Source organism: Macrobrachium rosenbergii, chromosome 22, assembly GCF_040412425.1.
Source record: "Macrobrachium rosenbergii isolate ZJJX-2024 chromosome 22, ASM4041242v1, whole genome shotgun sequence".
NCBI classification, from domain to species: domain Eukaryota; kingdom Metazoa; phylum Arthropoda; class Malacostraca; order Decapoda; family Palaemonidae; genus Macrobrachium; species Macrobrachium rosenbergii.
Genome location: NC_089762.1, coordinates 3,969,976 through 3,994,852, shown reverse-complemented (window position 1 = coordinate 3,994,852; position 24,877 = coordinate 3,969,976). Strand labels below are relative to the sequence as shown.

At 36.6% G+C, this 24,877-nt stretch overlaps 1 protein-coding gene across 28 annotated transcripts in view; it reads right to left on the bottom strand.

The window, feature by feature from the left end:
• LOC136850546 (CAP-Gly domain-containing linker protein 1-like) overlaps positions 1 to 24,877 on the bottom strand; it is a 673,714-nt gene that overhangs the window by 547,485 nt on the left and 101,352 nt on the right. For 6 of the 28 annotated variants that reach the window (XR_010856647.1, XM_067124148.1, XM_067124170.1 and 3 more), the window contains exon 1: positions 21,460 to 21,579. The exons of 18 other annotated variants lie outside the window; for them this stretch is intronic. Coding sequence is in view for 3 of the 10 variants with exons in the window: in XM_067124146.1 (XP_066980247.1) it covers positions 21,460 to 21,471 (12 nt within the window). In the remaining 7 variants the exon portion in view is untranslated. Of the gene's footprint in view, positions 1 to 21,459; positions 21,584 to 24,877 lie in introns of those variants that run through there. 4 more of the 28 variants (XM_067124146.1, XM_067124151.1, XM_067124160.1 and 1 more) reach the window with 2 other exon arrangements.

The window sequence follows — 24,877 nt, the reverse complement described above, 5'->3', positions numbered from 1 at the left end:
CCAGGAAGGAAATCTATGAAGGTGTTGAACAAACACTCCTCTATGGTAGAGAACTACGGCTGTTAACTGTGATTGAAAGATAAAGGTTGGATCTGTTGAGATGAAACTCTTGCTTAGCAGACAGGCCATAAGAAGAACAGGTGAGAAATATAAAGATACGAAAAAAAAAAGGTTACCGTTGCTGAAACGAGGGATCAGATTTGTAGGCGTAATATGCAGATAATGTTGTGGAAATTTTGTGCACTAGCGGTTCATCTATGATTGAACATCTGAAGTCTGAATGTGGGCGTGACCGTAGTATCGATTTTAGTTTTCTGTCCGCCCTCAGATCTTAAAAACTACTGAGACTAGAGGGCTGCAAATTGGTATGTTGATCATCCACCCTCAAATCATCAAACATACCAAGTTTCAGCCCTCTAGCCTCAGTAGTTTTTATTTTATTTAAGGTTAAAGTTAGCCATAATCGTACTTCTGGCACCGCTATAGGTATCAACAACACAGGCCATAACCTGGCCGTGGCTGAAAATTTCATGGGCCGCGACTAAGAGTACCATGGGCTGTGGCTGAGAGTTTCGTACAGCATTTTACGCTGTACAGAAAACTCGATTGCGCCGAAGAAACTTCGGAGGATTTTTCACTTGTTTATCTCTATAGAGTCCGTTGTGAGTAGGATTGTACGTTTTTCAAAAGGCTGTAATCTTCACAAAACCAATTATTTTTACAAATCAGGTGTTACAGCATTAACGAGTTTTTGTGCTCAACTACAATTCAGGCGTCAGTCACGACACGCATGTTACGAAACTCAGAACGACAAGTAAATCTACTATATATATATATATATATACATTTTATAAAATGATCGATATAGCAGTTTCAACAGTTTACTCTAGCTTATTCAGAAAGTTCTAATGCAAAATTTACGACGCAAGAGCCTGTTGGCTGCACGGAGATAGCAAGTAATGTACTGTACATTCACTGAAGTTTCTGACATGTCTGTAAATCACACATTATGGCCTCTCTCTCTCTCTCTCTCTCTCTCTCTCTCTCTCTCTCTCTCTCTCTCTCTCTCTCTCTCTCCCAGTCGTTGTGTGAAGGTTAGTCTGCTCTCTCAGTGTAAATTAACTAAGCAATCTCATCATTTTATCATATCATTATTTTCTGTTGGTGGTCAAAATTTTCTCTTCTTGTTCTCTGATAGAAAGGACGATATTGCGTCATCTGCTCATTTTACCTTCACAGATATTGATTAGTTTGCTGAATTTGGTTGATATTTTTGTGCTTGAAGCATATCTGCGGAATAATTAGTAGTTTTCGCTGTAAAAATTGTCGCAATCTGTGCTCCCACTGTGCAGCCAAATATTGGATCCAATAAATTATTTCTGTTTCTAGTTCAAACGGTTCCACTTCGGGTCTACTGTTGTGTGTCTGTATAAAATATTAATATGTAAGTTCGCAAATTTGTGTCCGGGGCACTGTAGCGTTTTGGTAACATGACTGCCATACCTATGTTTGAGGGATTCTGAATTTTCCTTGTGACATGCAACAATATTTTTAATGATGGTCGTATAATTTCTCTCTCTGCTAAGATAACAAAGGATAAAATTATCTGAGAGCACATTACGATTTTGAGAGAACCTATCACAGACTTCACAGTTGCAATTATTATTTTCAGGGCCTTCGTTTCTATAACTTTAGTGCAGTGCCGTGTCGTAAGAGGTTCTGCAATAAATTGCAACTGTTGTCCCAGGTTCTCATTGTTAACAGTGGTCTGGGTATTAAAATGATCCACTTTTCTACAAGTTCAATCTTTTACCACTCAGCTCTGGGGACAGTTGTCGGCTAAGATTTGCTGGATCCAATCTGATTCCTGGTTAAGATTCCCAGAAAGAATACTATTTACTTAGGGTGGTGCAACAAAATATTTCTGCCCCTCGCTACACCTTCATTCCCTGTTCCAGTGTATTCCAGCAATGGTGGGTTTGCAGAATACCGAAGTTGGGAACTGTGTATTCAGCTTCCCGTATACATCACAGCAAGGGAAACGTTATGGACCGGTTCGCCACCGATAGAAACTAATGAAGGCACTTAGTTATAAACGTATATTAGATTCTAAGGTTTATTATCGTTCCAACAGTCGATGAACATTACTATCAACGAACTCTGCCTACATGGCAGATTTTGGGATATCTAAACAGTAGCAGAGATGATTATGCTACACTGCCTATCAGGTAGAAAAGCTTCCTTTGTATGACAGAGGTCATTCCAGTATTGCAAGATATTGCAGTTTCTGAAAGCATATGTTAATATATATAAATATATATATATATATATATATATATATATATATATATATATATATATATATATGTATATGGATGTATATATATATATAGAGTCTACTGGTCACTTTTTACCAGATACATATGTAATTGTAATAGCCACAATGCCCTCTTAACTTAACTTCTCGAATTCTTTGCCGCTTTTCTAAAAGGATGCGCTTGTCACTACAAAGCCTTACGATCCAAGTGCAAGAAATATGAAGAAATTATGATGCCCGGTGGCGGGAAACGAGCCCGGGTCCCCTACTCACAACGGGGTCACCCACTACCGGACATCATAATTTCTCCATATTTCTTGCACTAGGATCTTAAGGCTCTGTAGTGACAAGCAATCTATATATATATATATATATATATATATATATATATATATATATATATATATATATATATATATATATATATATATATATATATATATATACACACATATCAGTATCCAACAAGCGAAATTGACACATACTGTAATTATTAATTCCTCACAAAACACTTTTGACTTCAAGAGCTAAAACAATCAAATTATGTCTTGAAAAATGTCATGGACACAAGACTTCAATAAACAAGTACAATGAGAGTGTATACAAGAAATAATGGTTTCTTATGATTTCTTAGAGCCTTGAGCACACCAAACAATGAGAATGTCGAACAATATCAACGACAAACATGACTCTAACAGAATCATACTCCAGAGTTGTCTGAAATTTGACCTTGAATTTTGTCTGGCGTGAGTCTCTCTATTTCTCGGGGCAAATAGGCAATCATCCCATGCAACAACAACAACAACAATAATAATAATAATAATAATAATAATAATAATAATAATAATAATAATAATAAATGTAAATAAACAACGCGATGCATCTTTCATCAAAAGCATGAGCCATTCCTAATGTTACTAAAGGATATGAAAAACTCGTCTGCATCAATAATAATAATAATAATAATAATAATAATAATAATAATAATAATAATAAATGTAAATAAACAACGTGATGCATCTTTCATCAGAAGCATGAGCTATTCCTAGTGTTACTAAAGGATACGAAAAACTCGTTTCTCCCAACGTCACGAGACACCGCAAAAGAAAAAAAAAAAAATAAAGTAAAAAATAAAAAATGCTTTCATGCTGATTTCATTGTCCATTTTATCAACACTTCCTTCGTTAAGAATTTACAAGATTTCGAAAAGAATTACTGCTGCAAGCACATTTGTACCTCCCATACGAAACACCCCCCAAAAAAGCTTTCGTGCTGATTTCCATTTGATTAAAATTTCTTTCGCTAAGAGTATACACGATTTCGAAGAGAACTGCTGCTACGAGCCACCACTGTGCCTCCTCCTCCTCCAGACGAACTTCCTTGGAGAGATGATTCAAAGCATGACATCATCGGTATTTACAGCCTTAACACAAAAGCGTAAATAATTATGGGTGGGAGAGAGAAAAGGGAAAAGCGACGACTGGTTCGAAGGGCAGTCTGGGGCGGGTGGAGGGAGGGGGAGGATTTGGTGAAATGGTAAGCGGATTCCTCCCGGAGGAAGGGAACAGAATAGGAGCTTCGGAAGGGGACAATGAAAGGGGAAGGGAGGCTCCTCCAGAGGGAGGAAGGTTGGGGGGTGGGATGAGGGGTGGGGGTGGGGGAGAGAAGTAAGCAAAACAGTGGATACAGGAGGGAGCTCATGGAATGGGGAGGTTCTCTGTGCTTACTGTGCATGGAACCTTTCCGTTCTGGTAACTTGGGAAAGTGGGAGTGGGGGTGGGGAGGTCATATCTCTAAGGTACGGACAAAAAGAAGAGAAAAGATACCGATTATGTTATTTCTGACGGAAGAATAAGGTATAAAACTATTCTAGGGGGTTGTGTCTTAATCACGGGAAATGGAGCAATAAAAATAGTTTACAGACATTCTCGTCTCCACGCGAAGATGAATAAACTGATAGAATTTAGGAAGAATTAAATAACAGAGTCAATTTCTGAAGTAGAATTATGGGAGCGAGTGAAAGGGAACTAGCACAACACTGAACCCAAAACAAATTCTAACTTATTCCTAGTAAAATGAAAAGGCACACGTCATGTATACAGCAAGCAACAGAAGCAGTTCTAAAGCAAAGCAGTAACAACACGGGAAACAACAATAGTAAACAACACGGGAAACAACAATAGTAAAATTACTGATGTGGGCAAACAAATACAATAAAAAAAAACTGACTGATAAATAAAAAAGGCAAACTTATTACTGCTGAGAAAAAGAAAACCAGTTTTAAGAGGCTGAAATAAACTTAAGATACAGTCGCTCACACACACTGTATCTGTTGTAATGCAACTTCATGAACGAGTAACTTTTATTAGTGTAACGATATCGTCACCAATCTAGAGAGAGAGAGAATTCAAGTTTGAGTCATTAATCTCAGCTTATTCTACCAGATTATAAAAAAAAAACAAAGGAGAGGGGGAAAGAACTTGCTCTGTGTTTTTGGCAACTTATAATAATAATAATAATAATAATAATAATAATAATAATAATAATAATAATAATAATAATAATATTTATTTTCTCAGTGAAACACAAATGGTATATTTATGTAAACTTTGTATTTAGACATCACAAATTCTTAAACGAGAAAGATACAAAGGGACATGATGTACTTGGTTAATGGTAAGTACGACACAACTGCAAAATTGCACTGATAAAAGGGCAATAGCAACAAACGACAAATATATATTCACCATTATTATTAATCTCTAAAAAGCTATTTTCGACAAAGTATTGATTCAACTTCCTTTTGTACAAAAGGCCTTCAAATTTAAAGCAATCCAATTTGTGCACGTGTATGAGTTAATATATTTATATATTTATATATATATATATATATATATATATATATATATATATATATATATATATATATATATATATACTAAGAAATCACAAAAGTAAGCGCGTGATTTTGTTTATTATTGTGGAAGCCACTGGGAAAGTTCAAATGAAAACAGAGTGCAAGTACTTTCGTGTATTTTAACACATCTTCAGGCCACAAAGGTGTTTTAAAATACACGAAAGTACTTGGCACTCTGTCTTTCATTTGAACTTTCCCCAGTGGTTTAGCTAATATATATATATATATATATATATATATATATATATATATATATATATATATATATATATATATATATATTTATATATATATGTATATATATATGTGTGTGATATATATATATATATATATATATATATATATATATATATATATATATATATAGCCTATATGTGTGTATATATATGTGTGTGTGTGTAAAACATGTTGACTCCCCACTTTCTAAATCACCAGGATATCTCTCTTCCAATTCGGTCAAATGAGTCACAAAAAACTTCCATCATTACTGGGATAAATTCTTAAACTCCTAGCATCGCAAACTCATCGCCTTCTAGGACCAAAGAAATTCAGGAACATGACCCTTACAAACACAAAAAAGGTCCACAACTAAGTAAAAATCACAATGACAGTCGGAAAAACGCCGAGCTTTGGAAACTAAATTTCTTTTAGAATGTTTCTACCGGCAAGCAAACGAAAATCTCCGCCAGTAATTAGAATAAAAATTAGCAAATAAAAGTACGGGAATGAGGACGTCTGGAGCGACACTTCAATATGCGTACCGCGATGCCGAATGAGAACCCAGAAGAAAAAGAGAGAGAGAGAGAGAGAGAGAGAGAGAGAGAGAGAGAGAGAGAGAGAGAGGAGCAACTATCACTGGCATTTCACAAAAATATGCTGCACGAATTCACAGTGGGCAAAAATAAGAGAAAAAAAAATATATATATATATTATATATATCCAATTCTTATTTGTAGCTGTCAATCACTAAACAGATCTCCGTAAGAAAGGCAATTTATAGAGAGAGAGAGAGAGAGAGAGAGAGAGAGAGAGAGAGAGAGAGAGAGAGAGAGAGAGAACTGGTACCAGAAGATACCACGAAGTGAGCTGCAGGGACACGAATATTGATCATGAGATGCTGCCGCCGATACGACCAAGGAGCGAAGGCGCCCTGGCGCTGTGAAAACAAATTTGGAAACGAACCACAAAATGTCATTTCGACCTCTGATTGTCGATGAGAACACAGATAATAATAATTAGATGCAGGCGAAGCATTCCCATTTCGGCTGATTGACAACGCCCATGCAAATGTACGCAAACATTATGTACGCGCCTGTCTAAAATTTCCTATCATTTTTATTTATATTTCTTGTACGAGAAGACCCCCAAACCATTAGATTCTGAATCTTACAACTGTAGCCCTGTTGAGAAAGATCATTTTAACCAATCTAATGAGGCCAGTTTGCTTAGAAAAGGTTAAGAAAATCTTTTCTAAACAAATTGTGTTCTGTGTGTGACCCTTATTCCTTGAATACCTACAATGAACTTCTATGCCAAAGGAACTTTGCCGGGTTGAAAAGGCGAATTTCCATACATTCTAATCAAGGTCAAGTGAATACTGAAAGAATGATAATACACTTGTCTTGTAAACATTCAACTATATAATCAGTTCTGCTTTTTTTCGGTGCTGCAATTTATTTTTATAAGCAGCCTGAAAACATTACAACTCAATGGAGAACCTGTTCCTGTATAAGGAAATTATTAGCAAACCGGTGAGGTCAAAACTGACCACCGTGTAAACGAGAACATCTCAAGGCTTTAGGAACAAAAAATACGAGCAGATAATGGTATGTATCTTAGAGAATTCCAGCACTGGAACATAAGTATCCTTGAGAAAAGTATGAGTAAATAAAAATTTAGATATTTTTAGGGGGTCCTATTGTATAAAACCATGTAACTCTAGAAACGTTAATAAAAAACTGGTTTACGTGAAACGAGATTCTTGAGGAGGTCGTTTCTACTGTACATCTCTCGCTGCAAGAATTGCTGTGAGAAAACTTAAAATTTTAAATGTTGTAGAAGATAAATATTAGTAATATATAGTTAAGAGAATTCCAGCACAGGAATATGAGAATTCCACCACTGGAACATGAGTACCCTTGAGAAAAGTCTGAGTAAATAAAAATTTGGATATTTTTAGAGGTCCTATTATATAAAACCATGTAACTCTAGAAATGTTAATAAAAAACTGGTTTACGTGAAACGAGATTCTTGAGGAGGTCGTTTCTACTGTACATCTCTCGCTGCAAGAATTGCTGTGAGAAAACTTAAAACCTTAAACGCTGTAGAAGATGAATATTAGTGATATAGTTAAATCAGTACTGCAAAGCCACAGTTAAGAAGGTCACATTGATTACTTTTTTAAAGAAAGAAAAAAAGATACGTCTCTAAGATCAAAATTTTAAAATAAAACATTAAAAAAAATAAAACAAAGCGCCATGTTAAGCACTCGATAAACAAAGCACGAATGCCCTTAATGCCTCTATGCTCTACTCATTATTAGGACCCAGACCCAAAGAGAATATATACGGCTATTCATAAGCAAGTGGGGGATTGCCTAAGGACAGTGTCCACTGCAGCTAAAGTGAAATTACCCACGTGTAGATTAAGGCAACATGGAGAGTGGCTTCCATCGTGAAATCTCAGCATAAAAGAAGAAATTCAGATCTGCAGTTTTTCAAGTGAAGGAATATTGGGATTTCACAGGGAGCCATTTGCTTCGAATGGAGCTGGAGATTAGGCTATGGAGTCATTTTCAGTATAAATTTCTCCATACACCAGACAGCATAGGTACGAGTCTCATATAATTAGCGTATTTAAGCCCATGAATTTTCTTGCAAATGAATTTTATGTCTGCCAAGTTTCCTTGAAAGGCGAAAGGCCTCCCTATTTGATTTGATTAAAAAATTGTGAATGATAAAATGCTTTGCAAGAGGGAATGTGCGCCACCATTCCAACAAGCAACAAGTCATGCAGGCAGAACGTCATGAGACGAGAGTGCCAGAACAAATAATATGTGAATAAATAAAACACACAAACAATAAAGAATACCAGGGAAAGAAGTTACAACAGTCACGGTCTGAGATGGACCTGGGAGAGGCGTGGAAGAGAGGTTTACAAGGATAAGGTTGTGAGCTGAAATCTCAAGTAAAATGGTACACAGATCAGAATTAGAAATTAGTTTGGAATCTGGGTGGTGCACCAAAAGATCTGTTAAATAAAGCTCTAGGAATCAAATCAAATATTCAATTTTGCCTTTCCGGTGGTCACTCAGCGTACATCAGCTGTATGTGGGCCTGAAATCCTGAAACCACAAACAGAGGGTCACACCTTGTACATTAGGGAATAAGAAGGCCTTGTGTTTTAAGATGGAACCTGTCAAGTACTGCGTATAAGGATATACAATATCTTACAATATATATGTAAACAGTCACATTATATATATATATATATATATATATATATATATATATATATATATATATATATATATATATATATATATATATATATACTGTATATACTGTTATAACAGAATTCTATCTAACAGAGGTTGCCCATGAAAAGTAAGATTCACTGGCAACGACAAAAAGAGAACTGAATTACTGGAGAAATTTAAAGACTTTAATCCAAAACTTCATTACTTTTATGGTCTTCCTGTGACTCACAGAGATAACCTACCATTCCGACCAGTCATCTCATGCACCGGAACTTTCGATTATAAAATTTCTAAATGGTTAGCAGTTCCTCGTTGGAAGAATCGGTAGAGTTCTCGGCTAGCACTCTGCTAGGCCCGGGTTCGAGTCTCCGACCGGCCAATGAAGAATTAGAGGAATTCATTTCTGGTGATAGAAATTCATTTCTCGGTATAATGTGGTTCGGATTCCACAATGAGCTGTAGGTCCCGTTTCTAGGTAACCAGTTGGTTCTTAGCCACGTGAAATAAGTTTAATCCTTCGGGCCAGCCCTAGGAGAGCTGTTAATCAGCTCAGTGGTCTGGTTAAACTATGGGATACTTAATCCTCTAAATGGTTAGCAGGCCTCCTCTCCCCATTCTTAGGCACATTTTCTCCCAGTGACATAAAACATTCTGAAGATTTCTGCCCACAGATTCAAAGCAGTGCATATAGCCTTTCACAACATAAAACTCTCGAGTTTAGATGTGGATTGCTTATGCACAAAGGTACCCATAAAAGATGTCCTACAGTTTTTTATGGAAAAATTAGCGCCCTGTGCAGATAATTTCCAACAAGCCCTGGATCGAATAATAAAATTAGTTTAACTGCGTGCGTCGAACAGCGTCTTTGCGAAATTCAGGCGCAGCATGGGCAGCCTTTTTACAGTCTTAACCAATCTGTATACGGAGTATTTTGAGACTACAAAAATTAACGCCATAACACTCAAAGGCATTTGTGGATGTGATAGGCGGATGATGTTCTAAAATTATGAGATAACGTTCTGGAACATTCCTTCAGCTGTGTAAAAACCACCGTTCGTCACCTCTTAATCCATTACCTGTCCGTTGAGGGAGACAGTACTTTCCGAAATACAGAGCTAGCTGTAAAATTCTACCCTCTTTGATTTTTTATGGGAACCTACTGTATATATATATATATATATATATATATATATATATATATATATATATATATATATATATATATATATATATATATATATATATATATAATGGACCATCTCTTTGTTTATCAACCTTTGGACAATTAAGCATCTGCTATTCTTGATCTCTTTGTTTACCTTGCAAACTTCTTTTCAACTGTGTCTCATTTGTGTACCCCGAAGATATGTGAATAAAACGTGAAAGCGCTCGGTACTGAACTTCTGCCTGTCATTTCCATGTGGCATTCGCTTATATATATATATATATATATATATATATATATATATATATATATATATATATATATATATATATATATATATATATATATATATATATATTCCATGTGGTGTTCTCTTTTACATATATATAATATATATATGGGTGTGTACGTATAATTTATAATTTAATTAACATCTGTAACCATTTTCTAACCAAGCTACCGCGAGAATGTTGCATATTAGCAATCAAAGGCTGTTGCTGATCTGACATCTCACTGTGCTCATGATTGAACGACCTTTCAAGTCACAAAGGCTCTTAGAGCTTTGGCGAGTTAAACACGTATAATCAAGGCCACCGAAAATAGATTTATCTTTCGGTGGTCTCGGTATAATGCTGTGTGAGCCGTGGCCCATGAAACTTAAACCACGGTTCGATGGCGGCCTGATCTATATCGTTGTCAGAAGCACGATTATGGCTAACTTTAACCTTTAATAAAATATAAAAAACTACTGAGGCTAGAGAGATGTAATTTGGTAAGTTTGATGATTGGAGGGCGGATGGTAACATACCAATTGGCAGCCCTCTAGCCTCAGTAGTTTTTAAGATCTGGGGGCCGACAGAAAAAAAGTGCGGAACAATAGTTTTCTTTTTAGAAAACTAAAGTCACCGGTAAGGTGAAACTCTTGGGCATTGCTTTCTTGTTTCCGACAAAATCCTTATTAAACACAAGAAGATCTTAATCTGTCATTCCGAAACTCTATTCGTGACGCTCATCGACATTTGGGATATAAATCTATGACATACGATTTGGAAAGAGGGAATTGCATTCTTAATTATCATATAGAACAATTATAATCATCCCCAAATTTCCAGCCCTAGAAAGGAGTTTTCATCTTTCCTTCCAAGCAGTCAAAGGTCGTCACTATAATGGATGCTCAGTTACATTTGAAACCTTGACTTCTTGACTTGTCTCAGCTCAGCAGGAGAGATATTACGATCAGCCTTATCTAGAAGCACACGTGATGTTCCGCTCGGTATGTTCTGCTTCTAACCACTTACAAGGCGCGCATTGCGTGTCTTCCACCCAAAATTATGGCGCGAGATGAGGAACTATACGAAGACCCAGAGCTTCTTTAGGTTTTGAACTACACCCTGGTGCTGACTTTTACTGTGTTCTTAATATCTTTCAGTTTTCTCGATCTTTGACGTAAAGGTCTTCCAGCACATATGGAAGACAGTGCGTTACAAGTTCTCCTTGATTTCCTTAGCCAATGAGGAGAACTTTGTTGATACGTTTTGATTTAACCAAGTCATCCAGGTGGATACACTTATCAACTGTAATTTCCCTTGGGAGTAGGGTATTCATAAAGTAAAGTGAATTCAATAGTAGGTGGTATCTATGGCTTAATACAGGTAGATTATATATATGCATATATATATATATATATATATATATATATATATATATATATATATATATATACATATATATATATATATATATATATATATATATATATATATATATATATATATATATATCTATATGATATATATATATATATATACATACATACATAATATATACATACCACTGGGAATATAGGCATGTATCATCACTGGTTTACCTTGCTTTATCAAATGGGATTATTGTAAAAGGACTTGTCACATTTTCCAGAAATAAACAAACATGAAGGGGGCGCAGCAAGGAGGAAAAAATATTGAGAGACCAAGGGCCTCCTGATGGGATACCATTGGAGGTAGCGTGTGTGTGTGTGTGTGTGTGTGTGTGTGTGTGTGTGTGTGGGGAGAAGGGGGAGGGGGAGATATGGGGGTTGAGATTCCTATCCGCCGATCGGTTACTCGGTGTTTATGGGTGGAGTAGTTACTTGCATATCCGGCCTGTCGGTTACCTGTGGAACTCACCAGGAGGCTCTCTCTGTTTATCTCTGGAGTCTCTTACTTGCATATCCGGCCTCTGTTTTGTAGCATGTGTTCAAATTTTATACTAATTCTGAGAAGGCTGTGGAACTCACCAGGATACTCTCTCTCTCTCTCTCTCTCTCTCTCTCTCTCTCTCTCTCTCTCTCTCTCTCTCTCTCTCTCCTGTTTTGTAGCATGTGTTCAGTTATTTTATACTTATTCTGAGAAGGTTTTTAAGCAAGTTCGTGAACCAACAGGCCTTTGTTAAGTATAGTGTAAATGAAAGGTCACCATATACAACATTTTTTTCCCCAGGTCATGACCATAGTTGTAGCAATGCCATGTCCCAAAAATTTCTCTCTCTCTCTCTCCTCTGTTTTGTAGCATGTGTTCAATTATTTCACTCTTATCCTGAGAAAGGTTTTTAAGCAAGTTCGTGAACCAACAGGCCTTTGTTAAGTATACGAATCCCACTATTTGCAATACACAGACCGACGGCCGTTTAGGTGACTGACGGCTGTAAATGAAAGGTCATCATATAGCTTGGTTCAACATTACCTGTCTTTCCCCAGTGTCAATGACCATAGTTGTAGCAATGCCATGTCCCAAAATCTCTCTCTCTCTCTCTCTCTCTCTCTCTCTCTCTCTCTCTCTCTCTCTCTCTCTCTCTCTCTCTCTCTCTCTCTCTCTCTCTACAGACTCATACAAACACAGACTCAGGACCGACACAAAATATTTTCCGTATCCCAAACAGCCTAAACAGACTTCATGTTTATTTTCCTCTGATCTAAAAACACGTTCTGTCAAAACTTTGGATCATATTCTATTCAGTACCTTTGTAACGTCCGTGTAATTAGCATAATGACGTAGCTTATACAGCTTCGGAACCACACCTTTTACGCATCCGTAACTGATGGACATAAAAGTATCGATTTTTATAATAATGATGAAAATGACTTTATTGTTCTCCAACATCTGAGAGCATTCATAGTGCTGTTGGGTTCCTTCCCGAACAATGCAGATGAATTCATCATAATTTTGAAAGACGAAAACAGTCAATACCAGATCTTATATCACAAACGTGAAAACCATTAACAAGTTTTTAATACTTACGATGGTTAATTTATTCATTAGCCACATTGACAGTTCCCTACTGTTGAGGATTATCATTCATGAAGTAACGCTAGAGTATATAACTCTATAACTCAACAGGAAAGATTCTTTGGAGGTGTAAAGCTTTATTGATTAGCTTGCTTTCTTCTTTTAAAAGTATGTGAGAGAGAGAGAGAGACTCGACCTGTAATCCAACACATGTTGAAATCACAAGTGTCATTGCCAACTTACATGATCAATGTTAACGTAGCTGTTGTGTTATATAAAAATGCCAGATAATGAAAGCTGTGTCTAAAAATCATGGAAATTCCACAGCAACTCTTTCTGGTATCTTTACGAGATAATATTCTTGTAAGATCTTAGTGTGATCCGCAGGAAACCGTGGGAGATAATAATGGATGACATAGTATTTTCGTCCGAATCCATCGTATTTTTTTCTTTTTCTTTTATTTTACTATTATTATTATTATTTTTTTCTTTTTTGCTTTAAATAACTCTTTACTTGTTCAGCTAGCGATCATAACCTTCATTCTACGTTGTTAAAGGATTTACACGGTGACAGCCACAAATTAAATTTAATTCGAACAGTATCAGCCTTTGTTTTTTTTTTTTTTAACATACCCGCCACACACTCAGCTAATATACGAACCATATCACAAAACCCTGACTGCAATTCCCGTGCACTAAGCTCCTCATTGCAGCGAAATACAGTTTAAACCAGGCGTGGTAACTTTGCATTATAGATTGCAACACATTTCTGCAATCACAGAGCGAGCAGCCAGTCAGGCCTCAACGCAGGGACGCTGGGATCATGCGAGCATAGCATGAAAAACTGCAATGCTGAAGAATAGTTTACAAACGCAGATCCACTAGCGGATACAGGGGAGGGGGTATCTGGGCACGTGGGCCCCACTCCCATGAAAAATAATGACAAAATAATAATATTGAAGATTTAGATAATAACATAAAGGAAAATGTGTATATATATATATATATATATATATATATATATATATATATATATATATATATATATATATATATATATATATAATATTTATCAACATACATACAATTGTTCTGTGCATTATTAGAATTACTAAAGGACCTCATTTAAACTGAATAAATACTCCATTAGATACCATCCAGTTTGAATGAGGTCCTTTAGTAATATATATATATATATATATATATATATATATATATATATATATATATATATATATATATATATATGTATGTATGTATATGAAAATTGGTGGGCCCCCCATGAAATTTTTATGGCTCCCCAGTGCGCAGATCATCACGAATATTCTCTGAAATAATCTTGGACAGAGCCGTATTCTATCGCCCTCGATTGCAGGCTATACGGAATCGATAGTGAAACTGCCACGCATCCTGTAATCTGAGCTGGACATTTCATCTGAATTTCCTAATCTCCTTCCCAACACAGGAAGTAAAAAATATGAAAGGAAAACGTCACGTCACGGCACGTCACGTACTAAAAGTATTAATAAGAACGGTGACTTGCAACGCAGTAGGCATTAATATTTCATTTATAAGACTTTCCGTATATGTGAGTGAATAAGGATGACAAACGAGGGTGAAAGTCATTTCACTCACTCTACGTGCAAGAGTGTTCTTATAATTCGATCTCTTCTCTATTTCCTAATTTAAGTCCTAAAAAATCCAGTTAACACCAGCAGTTATAAATCTAAAATAAGATTCAAGACACGCCCATATTGTGTATAGATAAGTAAATAAGTAAATAAACATAAATAAATATATATATTTGTATATAAAAAACAAATAAATATATGTATGTATATATATATATATATATATATATATATATATATATATATATATATATATATATATATATATATATATATATATATATAAAATATATACCAAACAACTTCCTATTCAAAATCAACGCTATTTAGGTCAGTATTGACACTTTTTGCGGATCAACACGACAACAACAGGCAGTAAAACTGCTTCACCCTTTTTTACAGTTCAGTGAACAAATGGGTTGTGTACTGATCCAGATGACAGCACCGAATCAGCAGACGCGACTGCTGACAATGTCGAGTGGAAATTAGAACTTCGCGCTGAAATTTCTTACTGGCGAAAAAGTTCCCAGTTCTTGTAAAGGAAAAGCGTTGCATGAGATGATACAGGTGGAAGACGTACCCTCCACCTTTCCGCGGTCTAAGGCTCCTTTGTGCGGCAGAAAAGCTTCTTAAAACTGACACACGACAAGACCGGGATTAGGCGCGGCATTACCTTACCCAGGATAGATCCCTCCATACACTGCACAGATTGCGTAATCGTTTGGGTAAAGGTTCTTCTTGTTAAAGCCTAGTATCGCCTTGGCCAGGATAGATCCCTTCATACAATGCCCAGATTGCGTAATCGTTTAAGTAACGCTTCTTCCTGTTACGTCAGAGATTCACTTTCATGACAAGAGTTATCAGAGCTCTTATCTCAAGTTAACATTGCGGTAATCCCTCTCACGCTTGATATCAAAACTAATAAAAAGACAGCGGAACCTACTTTTTATCGACCAAGGTTTCGGCTTAAAGGAATTCCATTTTGAAAAGCGGTCTTTCCAACCACAACTGGTTCGGTTACACAGGCACAAATGGAATGGAATGTAGAATTTCGGCCAAAGGCCAAGCGCCGGGGCCTATGAGGTCACTCAGCGCTGAAAGCAAAAGTAAAAGGTTTGGAAGGTGTAACAGGAGGAAAACCTCATAGCAGTTGCGACATGAAACAAATGTTATGAGGGGGTGGAAAGTAAGATGGAAGAAAAAGAATATGAACGGCGGTACAGTCAAAGGAATGAAAGGGGTTGTAGCTAGGGGCCGAAGGGACGCCACAAAGAAACTTAAGTAATGCCTGCACTGCACTGCATGAGGTACACTGACGGCACTAACACCCCTACGAGGTGCATCGTAACATAGCACCAAAACGTAATATCATCGACATGGTTCGATCTCCACGCAATCAGGGTAATTAATCAAATATTAATTTGTATGAGAAGCTGAGTTATTTTAAACAATTCAGAAGAATATTCCAAGTCTTAAAGCCGTTACTACCACTGATAATAAGAATGCTAGAGTGCCATCCGTTTAATTAATATTTGACTCATCTGGACCCATACAATGCCTAGCCACCCATCTGAATGAATGATTTATGGAACTATATGGATTGAAATCACGTCGATATGAAAATTACTTGTTTGTGTCAGAAAAGGTCATTGCGTTCCAGCTACTATATGGAAATTACACTAATAGGCATAGTTAAAAATAAAAAAAATAAAAAATAGTTGTAATACCAGAGTTGCTAAATGATCAGTAAAATAAATGGTAAAGCTTTCTCTACTATTTTCTTAATAGATTAACACCACTCACAAAAACCAATCGAGGAACCGTGACCTCTCAGAAACGATGTCCTAAGATGCTTTGACTTTGTGGTCGAACATACATTAAACACTTATTGCAAGACATACAGATATCACCAGTAACAAAATTACTGGTCTTATAACAACAACGTTTCGTTGATTCCGCCACAATGAAAATCTTCCTGCACCTCATGAATACCTCAGGGTAGGCTACGGGATGCAAGGTCGTGCTAGATCAATATGTTGCATTTGAAAAGGAGGGCCGGCTAGTCTCAAAGGGGTGGAGGGCAGTGGGGGTAGGGGCATGGAGGCTGGGCAGCGGAGGAGAAAAGGGAGAAATGCAGCCAATATCTGGTATTCGCAACGGCTTGGAATGTCTGGGTCACTCAAAGGAACGCATGAGGTTTCGTGGAATCTATTACTTTATGCTAAATTATAACACTAAAACTAACATTTAACTGAACATAATTCCACAACCATAATCAAAAACATATCTATTCTCCCTTGGTTCTTCTCGACAAATTAACTACGAGAGAGAGAGAGAGAGAGAGAGAGAGAGAGAGAGAGAGAGAGAGAGAGAGAGAGAGAGAGAGAGATTATGGAATAAGCATGTAAAGCTCATATGCAAAGCACCCGAAAATTCATGTTTTTTCTGTTGCTTTAGATTAAGGTGCCCGTATGCCAACACGTCCTCTTGCAATTGGAGCAGCTAGTAGGAAAGAACTGCAATGTTTTCCCTAATGTAAGATCAGCCACAGTACGAGATCCAGCAACGAAAGATATACATTACGACCTTTTATTTGCACGAATATACAACATAAATCTAGCGAAGTTCCGACGCACACAAACGAAGTTAATATTAATTGCCCCCTATAAAAAACCTGCTGCCAATACCCTTTTCACAGTCATCTGTGTCTGAGGAGAGAGAGAGAGAGAGAGAGAGAGAGAGAGAGAGAGAGAGAGAGAGAGAGAGAGACTGGACCATTTTAGAATTTCGATATTATGATTCGAGAGGGAAAAGATAAATCACAAACAATATTATAAGAAAAAAGAACCAAAAATTTGTATGTTACATTTTGAAGCACTCATCGTTGGAACAATATGAATTTATAACTTTTCGTATCGTCTGTAATATGTATGTATGTATACAAACATACATATGTATGTATATATATACACTAGCTGACCAACCCGGCACTGCCCGGGATAACTCTGAATGACAACCGATAAACTTTCTCTCTCTCTCTCTCTCTCCCTCACTTTTTCCCTCTTTCTCCTCCCTAACACCCCCTCCACTCTCTCTCTCTCTCTCACTTCCTCTCCCTCTCTCTCTCTCTCTCTCTGTCACCCGCTTCCAACCCCGGCCCCCTTTAGTGCCATTGATGTCTTACCCCCACAGTATTCTTTTCCAGATGGTAAGTCATAAGTATACCGAAATTAGGCATGATAAATTCGCAAAGTTACTAAGTCTATGGGCATAAGCAGCCCCGTTTCACGGGGCAGAACCAGCCCCCGTTGCAGGGAAGCCCTTCCCACCCCAACCCCCTCTTGTGCCCTTTGGTGATAGTGATGTCTTACCCCAACAGTGGTGATTTATAGATAGTAAGTCATGTGTATACCAAGTTTGGTTGACATTGCTCAATGCATTTCACAGTTATACTGGCACATACACACACATACATACATACATTTATATATATGTATATATGTGCACATAAGTATATATGTGTGTGTGTTAAATTATTAAGCAAAAATACCCTTAACATAGAATTAAGTTTATGTAAATATGTATGTGCATCTCCCGTTGCAAGGATTCGAATCTACCCCTTTTGGGTCTGATACTGTTTTGACAGTAATAATTCATCTGTACTGTAATTAAGAGAGATATCCATCTTGATAACTGAGTAGATAAGTAACTGTAATCTCTGTAAAAAAAAAAGCCAAAAGGTATAGATCCGAATCATGGCGAGGGCAGTACTTACCATGCATTTAAGTACAGTATAGTTATTTCCTAAGTAATATGAATATGCGACGTTAAGGGATATTTGGGGCTTAATATTTGAGAATATGAAAGTCATGTGAGAATTGCTGACTATTATCCTTTCCACCACAGTCTATTTCCCCCCTTCCCTTTTAGAGGGGTGGCGCCACAAGGATACACCCTTCCGTTTCTCAGCGAGTCTTTTGGATGACGTAGCGATCCCAGAGCCCTTTTTCTTGCAGCAGCAGCAGCAGAAACTGAATCCATTTAAAACTCGGGGAATTAGTGGGTGGTAGAAGAGGAGCTAACCGCAGACCTAGGAAACGTGAGCCGAGAGCTAGCTGTAAGCAGCTGTTCATGACAGATGCCTATTGGATGTGTAAAGCGAGTTATTCCAGACTTGATACATTTGCTTCTTGCAGGTATGTAGGCTATAGGATAAAGAATTTATCTAACGACTTCATTCGTTTAAAGGGTCAAGAATGAACTTAAAACTGTAAAATTGTGTGTGTGTGTGTGTATATATATATATATATATATATATATATATATATATATATATATATATATATATATATATATATATATATATAATATATATATATATATATGTATATATATATATATATATATATATATATATATAAATATATATGTATGTATGTATGAATATATATATATATATATATATATATATACATATATATATATATATATATATATATATATATATTATACATATATAGTTATCATACTTGTTGGTCATCCATTCAAATCAAACTTAATCACCGCTGTGAAGGAATACTTAATAAGAAAAGGCGTTGCTGTGTTTCGGACCCCAACCACAGCACAAAGAATATCAGACGAGTCTTCTTGTACTGAGAAAAAAAAATAATAATAATAAAAGAAACAGGTGTTCAACCATCTGTTCCACAATGGCGACAGGTATCCAGAGATAATTTTTCCATTTAATCCTAAAGCCCCTCGACATAAAACATCGTTCAAAACTATGAAGAACAAGTAAAAAAAAAATGAGCCGAAGTTTCTTCGGCGCAATCGAGTTTTCTGTACAGCCGTTACAGAGCATAATCAAGGCCACCGAAAACAGATGTATCTTTCGGTGGTCTCTGTATAATGCTGTATGAGCCTCAACCCATGAAACTTTAACCACGGGCCGATGGTGGCTCATCCCATATCGTTGCCAGAAGCACGATTATGGCTAACTTTAACCTTAAATAAAATAAAAAAACTACTGAGGCTAGGGGCTGCAATTTGGTATGTTTGATGACTGGAGAGTGAATGATCAACATGCCAACTTGCAGCCCTCTAGCTTCAGTAGTTTTTAAGATGCGAGCGGACAGAAAAAAGTGCGGACGGACAGACAAAGCCATATCAACAGTTTTCTTTTACAGAAAACTAACAATTGGCCCTAAAATCTGTTACCTAAACATATAATATCTCCAGCCACTTTGTGCTTAACAGTACAAGAAAATAGATGAATACTGTAATGGCTGGCAAAGCATGACAGGCGAATGGTGTGAATGAAAACCATACATGAACACAAGAGGAAGTGGAAACTGTCTGTGTGTAAATACGTCCCGAATCTAACAGTAATCAACCCGAGCGTGTCTCCAGTACAAAGAATTAGTATGAATCATCGCTCTCCCTCTATCTCTGTCAGCAACACAGGTTGAGTGAGAGAGAGAGAGAGAGAGAGATCACAGGTGTTAACAATAGCGATCTTACATTTGTGCTGCTGATATAGTATATTATTTCTATGTTCGTTTAGCCACAGTTTTTACTGAAAAATTTTAATCGTTATAAAATTGTGATAACATAAAAATATTTATACTTGCGAAGTATATGAACGAACGAACATGTACAAAGTAATAAGAATTCGTATGAATATATATACCTCTTTTTCGAGAACACAATATATATATAAAGTATATTTATACATATACATATATATATGTATATATATAAATATAATGTATATTATATAACATTTTATACATATATATATATTTATATATAATTTTTTATGTATACACCCATATGTAAATAGGGTTTATATATATATTATATATATATATGTGTGTGTGTATATATATACATATATATTTATGTGGGTGTGTACAATGATATGTGCATTACACGACGTGAATTTTCCGTTTCTGTCTCCAGTACGTATCTTAAAAATTATAAATTAATCTATTTTCTTCTCTAAATTACCTTGCAGTAACTGAAATCCCCCCTATAATAATAATAATAATAATAATAATAATAATAATAATAATAATAATAATAATAATAATAATAATAATAAAATAAAAGTATTTGTTGAAGTTAGCGACGAGCGATACAGCCAAAAGTGACTGTGATAATCCTTGAAAAGGTAGTAATGAATTCCGTGAATTATTATCATTCCAAGTCGCAAGTCAATGACAAAACAACTTTCAGCCATAATTTCCTTTATGACGAAGCAGCAATACTCGACGCAATTTTGTTCTCTTCCTGGGTGAGAACCATCTACTTCAGTTAAAAAATAAATACATTGATAAACTCATCAGATTTGCACGATACATTCACTAGACGATCCATTGGGAAGAGTCACTTTCAATAAGAAATCCAACCCGTTTCGTTGACTTTCAACGGTGCAAGTTTGGTAACAATCACATTCTCTCACTTCAAACTTCAAAACGCCATCACACAAATTCTTTGCGAGTATTGTATTGTCACGAAATAAACATAAGACATCTATGACACTTTATGTCTGCTTTCCAAAACAGGTTGTTTCTGTCCGCGAAACGTCAAAAACAACGCGAATCACTCCGTGTCGATACTACGGAAAAGCATCAATGCAAAGCGCAGTTTGACAGTTCTAGACGAGAAGTTAAAAAAAGAGCCGTACTTCTAATGGCATGTGATACGACCGATGACGTAATATTGCGCCGGTAGCGATGTCGGTCTATTCATCACAGCACCACACCACAACACAGACTGCGCCCGCGACGAATTTCCTACCTACCAAACCCGCTTCCGTCCTTCCAAGCCTCGTTCTCTCGCTGGCGATTCGTGACGTCACGCCTAAGAGGCACATTCTCACGAACTCCGTTTTCCTTTGGCGCAACAAGCAAAGCAAAGAAGTTTCCCTTCGACTTTTTCCCCAGCTTTGCCTAATTCTCAAGGTCGGTTGCGTCTATGGGTAGTCTTAGTCTCCTACGATGGAATGGACTGTGTGTGTGACTTGGGCAAAAAGCCAAGCGCTGGGACCCACAGGGTCATTCAGCGCTATGATGAGAATGGATGACAATGGATATTGAAAACATAAAAATTGAAACATGTTTGGAAAAGACCAACTTCTCGTAAGTTCGTTGAAAAGAAATATTCGTTTTATGGTTAGACCTGAAAGGTTAAGTTTTCTTAACTACAGTAATGACATTTTGACAGCTTCATTGTGAACGATAGAAGTCTGCAACATTTCAAAGTGCATTTTATAATGTATATATATATATATATATATATATATATATATATATATATATATATATATATATATATATATATATATATATATACACACATATATATATTTATATAATATATATATATATATATATATATATATATGAATGTCTTTTCCTGTAATACTACAGTGTAATATGAATCTAAGAGGCCCATAAAACACTATTTAAACATTGAAACCATATATTTCAGGCACTAGCTTCTGTGCCCCAGTGAACAGGGGCACAGAAGCTGGTGCCCGAAATATATGGTTTCAACGTTTAAATAGTGTTTTATGGGCCTTCTTATATTCACATATATATATATATATATATATATATATATATATATATATATATATATATATATATATATAAAAATATACTATCCCTCATTCTAATTAGGATGGCAAGTAGAGCGGATTAATCACGTAATAACGACCAGAATACAACGCAATATCGACAGTAATGTTAGATCGTTCTGCATCCAAGGTCTCCCAACAACCACAACCAACAACAACAAGAGTAACACTTGATGTTAGTCCTGCGCTGGAAACTCGAACTCTCAATAACAACAACGGCAAACCAGCGACATTATTACTGTACAGGAATACACAATTTCGGCCAGAGGCCTAGCGCTGGGACCTATGAGGTCATTAGCGCTGAAAGGGAAATTTTTTTTTTTTATCTATTAGGAAAATATTACATTTCTTTTACATAATAAGAAAAATATAAAATTTCATTTGCATAATAAGAAAAATATTACATTTCATTTACATATGTAAGATATTACCAAGATATTAATTGAAAGATCTGAAAGTTGTAATAGGAGATAAACCCTTTCGCAGTTGCACTAAGAAACAATTGTTAGAGAGGGTGGATAGCAATCGTTGCTGTATACTACCATACTCATTTTGACTGGAGGGATTTCTGCATTGATAACGAAGTTAACAAAGGCTTATTCAGGAAAGGTTTCCGGTAAAAAAAAAAGAAAGGAGAGAAAAAGCGTGGACATTGTCTTTTATTACCTTTTCACAACGAATCACCAACATTTCAATTCCACTCTCAGTCTTGCTTGCTTTGTTATGCAGTCTCGAAAAACCAGGAGGACGACTAAGAATAATCACTGACAGATATTTTCTAGTTTTCTGAAAAGAAAACTATTGTGCCGGCTTTGTCAGTCCGTCCGCATTTTTTTCTGCCCGCCCTCAGATCTTAAAAACTACCGAGGCTAGAGGACTGCAAATTGGTACGTTGATCGTCCACTCTCCAATCATCAAACATACCAAATTACAGCCCTCTAGACTCCTCAGTAGTTTTTATTTTATTTGGTTAAAGTTAGCTATAATCGCGCTTTTGGCAACGGTATAGGCCAGGCCACCACAGGGCCGTGGTTAAAGTTTCAAGGGTCACGGCTCATACAGCATTGTACCGAGACCACCGACAGATAGATCCACTTTCGGTTGCCTTGATTATACGCTGTAGCGGCCGTACAGAAAACTCGACTGCGCCGAAGAAACTTCGGCGCATTTTTCACTCGTTTATTTTTACCCTTTATTTCGCAAATGCAACAATCAAAGTAACAGTGCGGTAACAAGACCAATTTTCGTAATCATTCAGTCGATTTTACTGGACTAGAATGAAAGAATGGATTAAGGATATAAAGGTGAGTAATGGCGCCCTTCCAGCCATTCAGAGCTCATGACAGTGAGAAGAGGGAGTTGGAGTGGCCGGACAGCATGATGAAAGGAAGGAAGGGAGGGGGAATGGTGGTAAAATAATGATATGAAGAGAGGTTGCACCAGCTACGGGTCTAGAGTCAATGGAAACCCCTTTAGTTTTGCCAGAGAGTGAGCTAGTGCTAAGGTGATGGTGATAATTAATTAATTAATTAAGTATACCTTAGTTTTACAGACCACTGAGCTGATTAACAGCTCTCCTAGGGCTGGCCTAAGGATTAGACTTCTTTTACGTGGCTAAGAACCAATTAGTTACTTAGCAACGGGACCTACACAACTTATTGTGGAATCCGAACCACATTATAGCGAGAAATGAATTTCTATCACCAGAAGTAAGTTCCTCTAACTCTTCATCAGCCGGCCGGAGAATCGAACTCCGGCCCAGCGAGTGCCAGTCCACAGCTCTACCGACTCAACCAGCGAAGAGCTTAGGTGATGGTGATGATTTGGCATAATTGGTACGTTGGGATTTCATTTTCATTTCAGTGTCATTATCACGTCATTTTCCAAATTCTGTAGGTAAACAATAGAGCTGGAGAGGAGTAGAGCTACGTTCATAAAATACAAAACAAATATTATTATTTGTATTATTTTTTCAGTAGATGAAACCTATTGACATGGAACAAGCACAGCGAAGGGGGGCCATTTGAAATTCAAGCTTCCAAGAATGTGTTGGTTTCAATCTCCCACAGCGGCAGTAACTGATCATGATACAGAGCCAGTGATTCTTCATCGCCCTGGGGGAGACGCGAACCCCCAGCGACATCTGAGTGGCATGCCACGACACTAACCACTATACCAGCGGACCACAAAGAAATGATAATGTTAAATAGAAAAGATTTGCTGAAGCAAATCGGGGCATTTTTTACTTTTTTTTTTTTTACAGACGCTAAATCTCAGTTTGGGCAGGAGTGCTGGGTTTCTCATTAAAATCAAATGCCAGAATTCAACTAAAGACATATTGAAAAAGCAAATATTAAAGCGACACATTCAGTCGGTTTTAATTTATTTATTCATTTGTACCATACAATAAACTGAACGTTTTGATGAGATGAAGGCGCAGCGTGAAATAGAAGGCCCAGGAAAA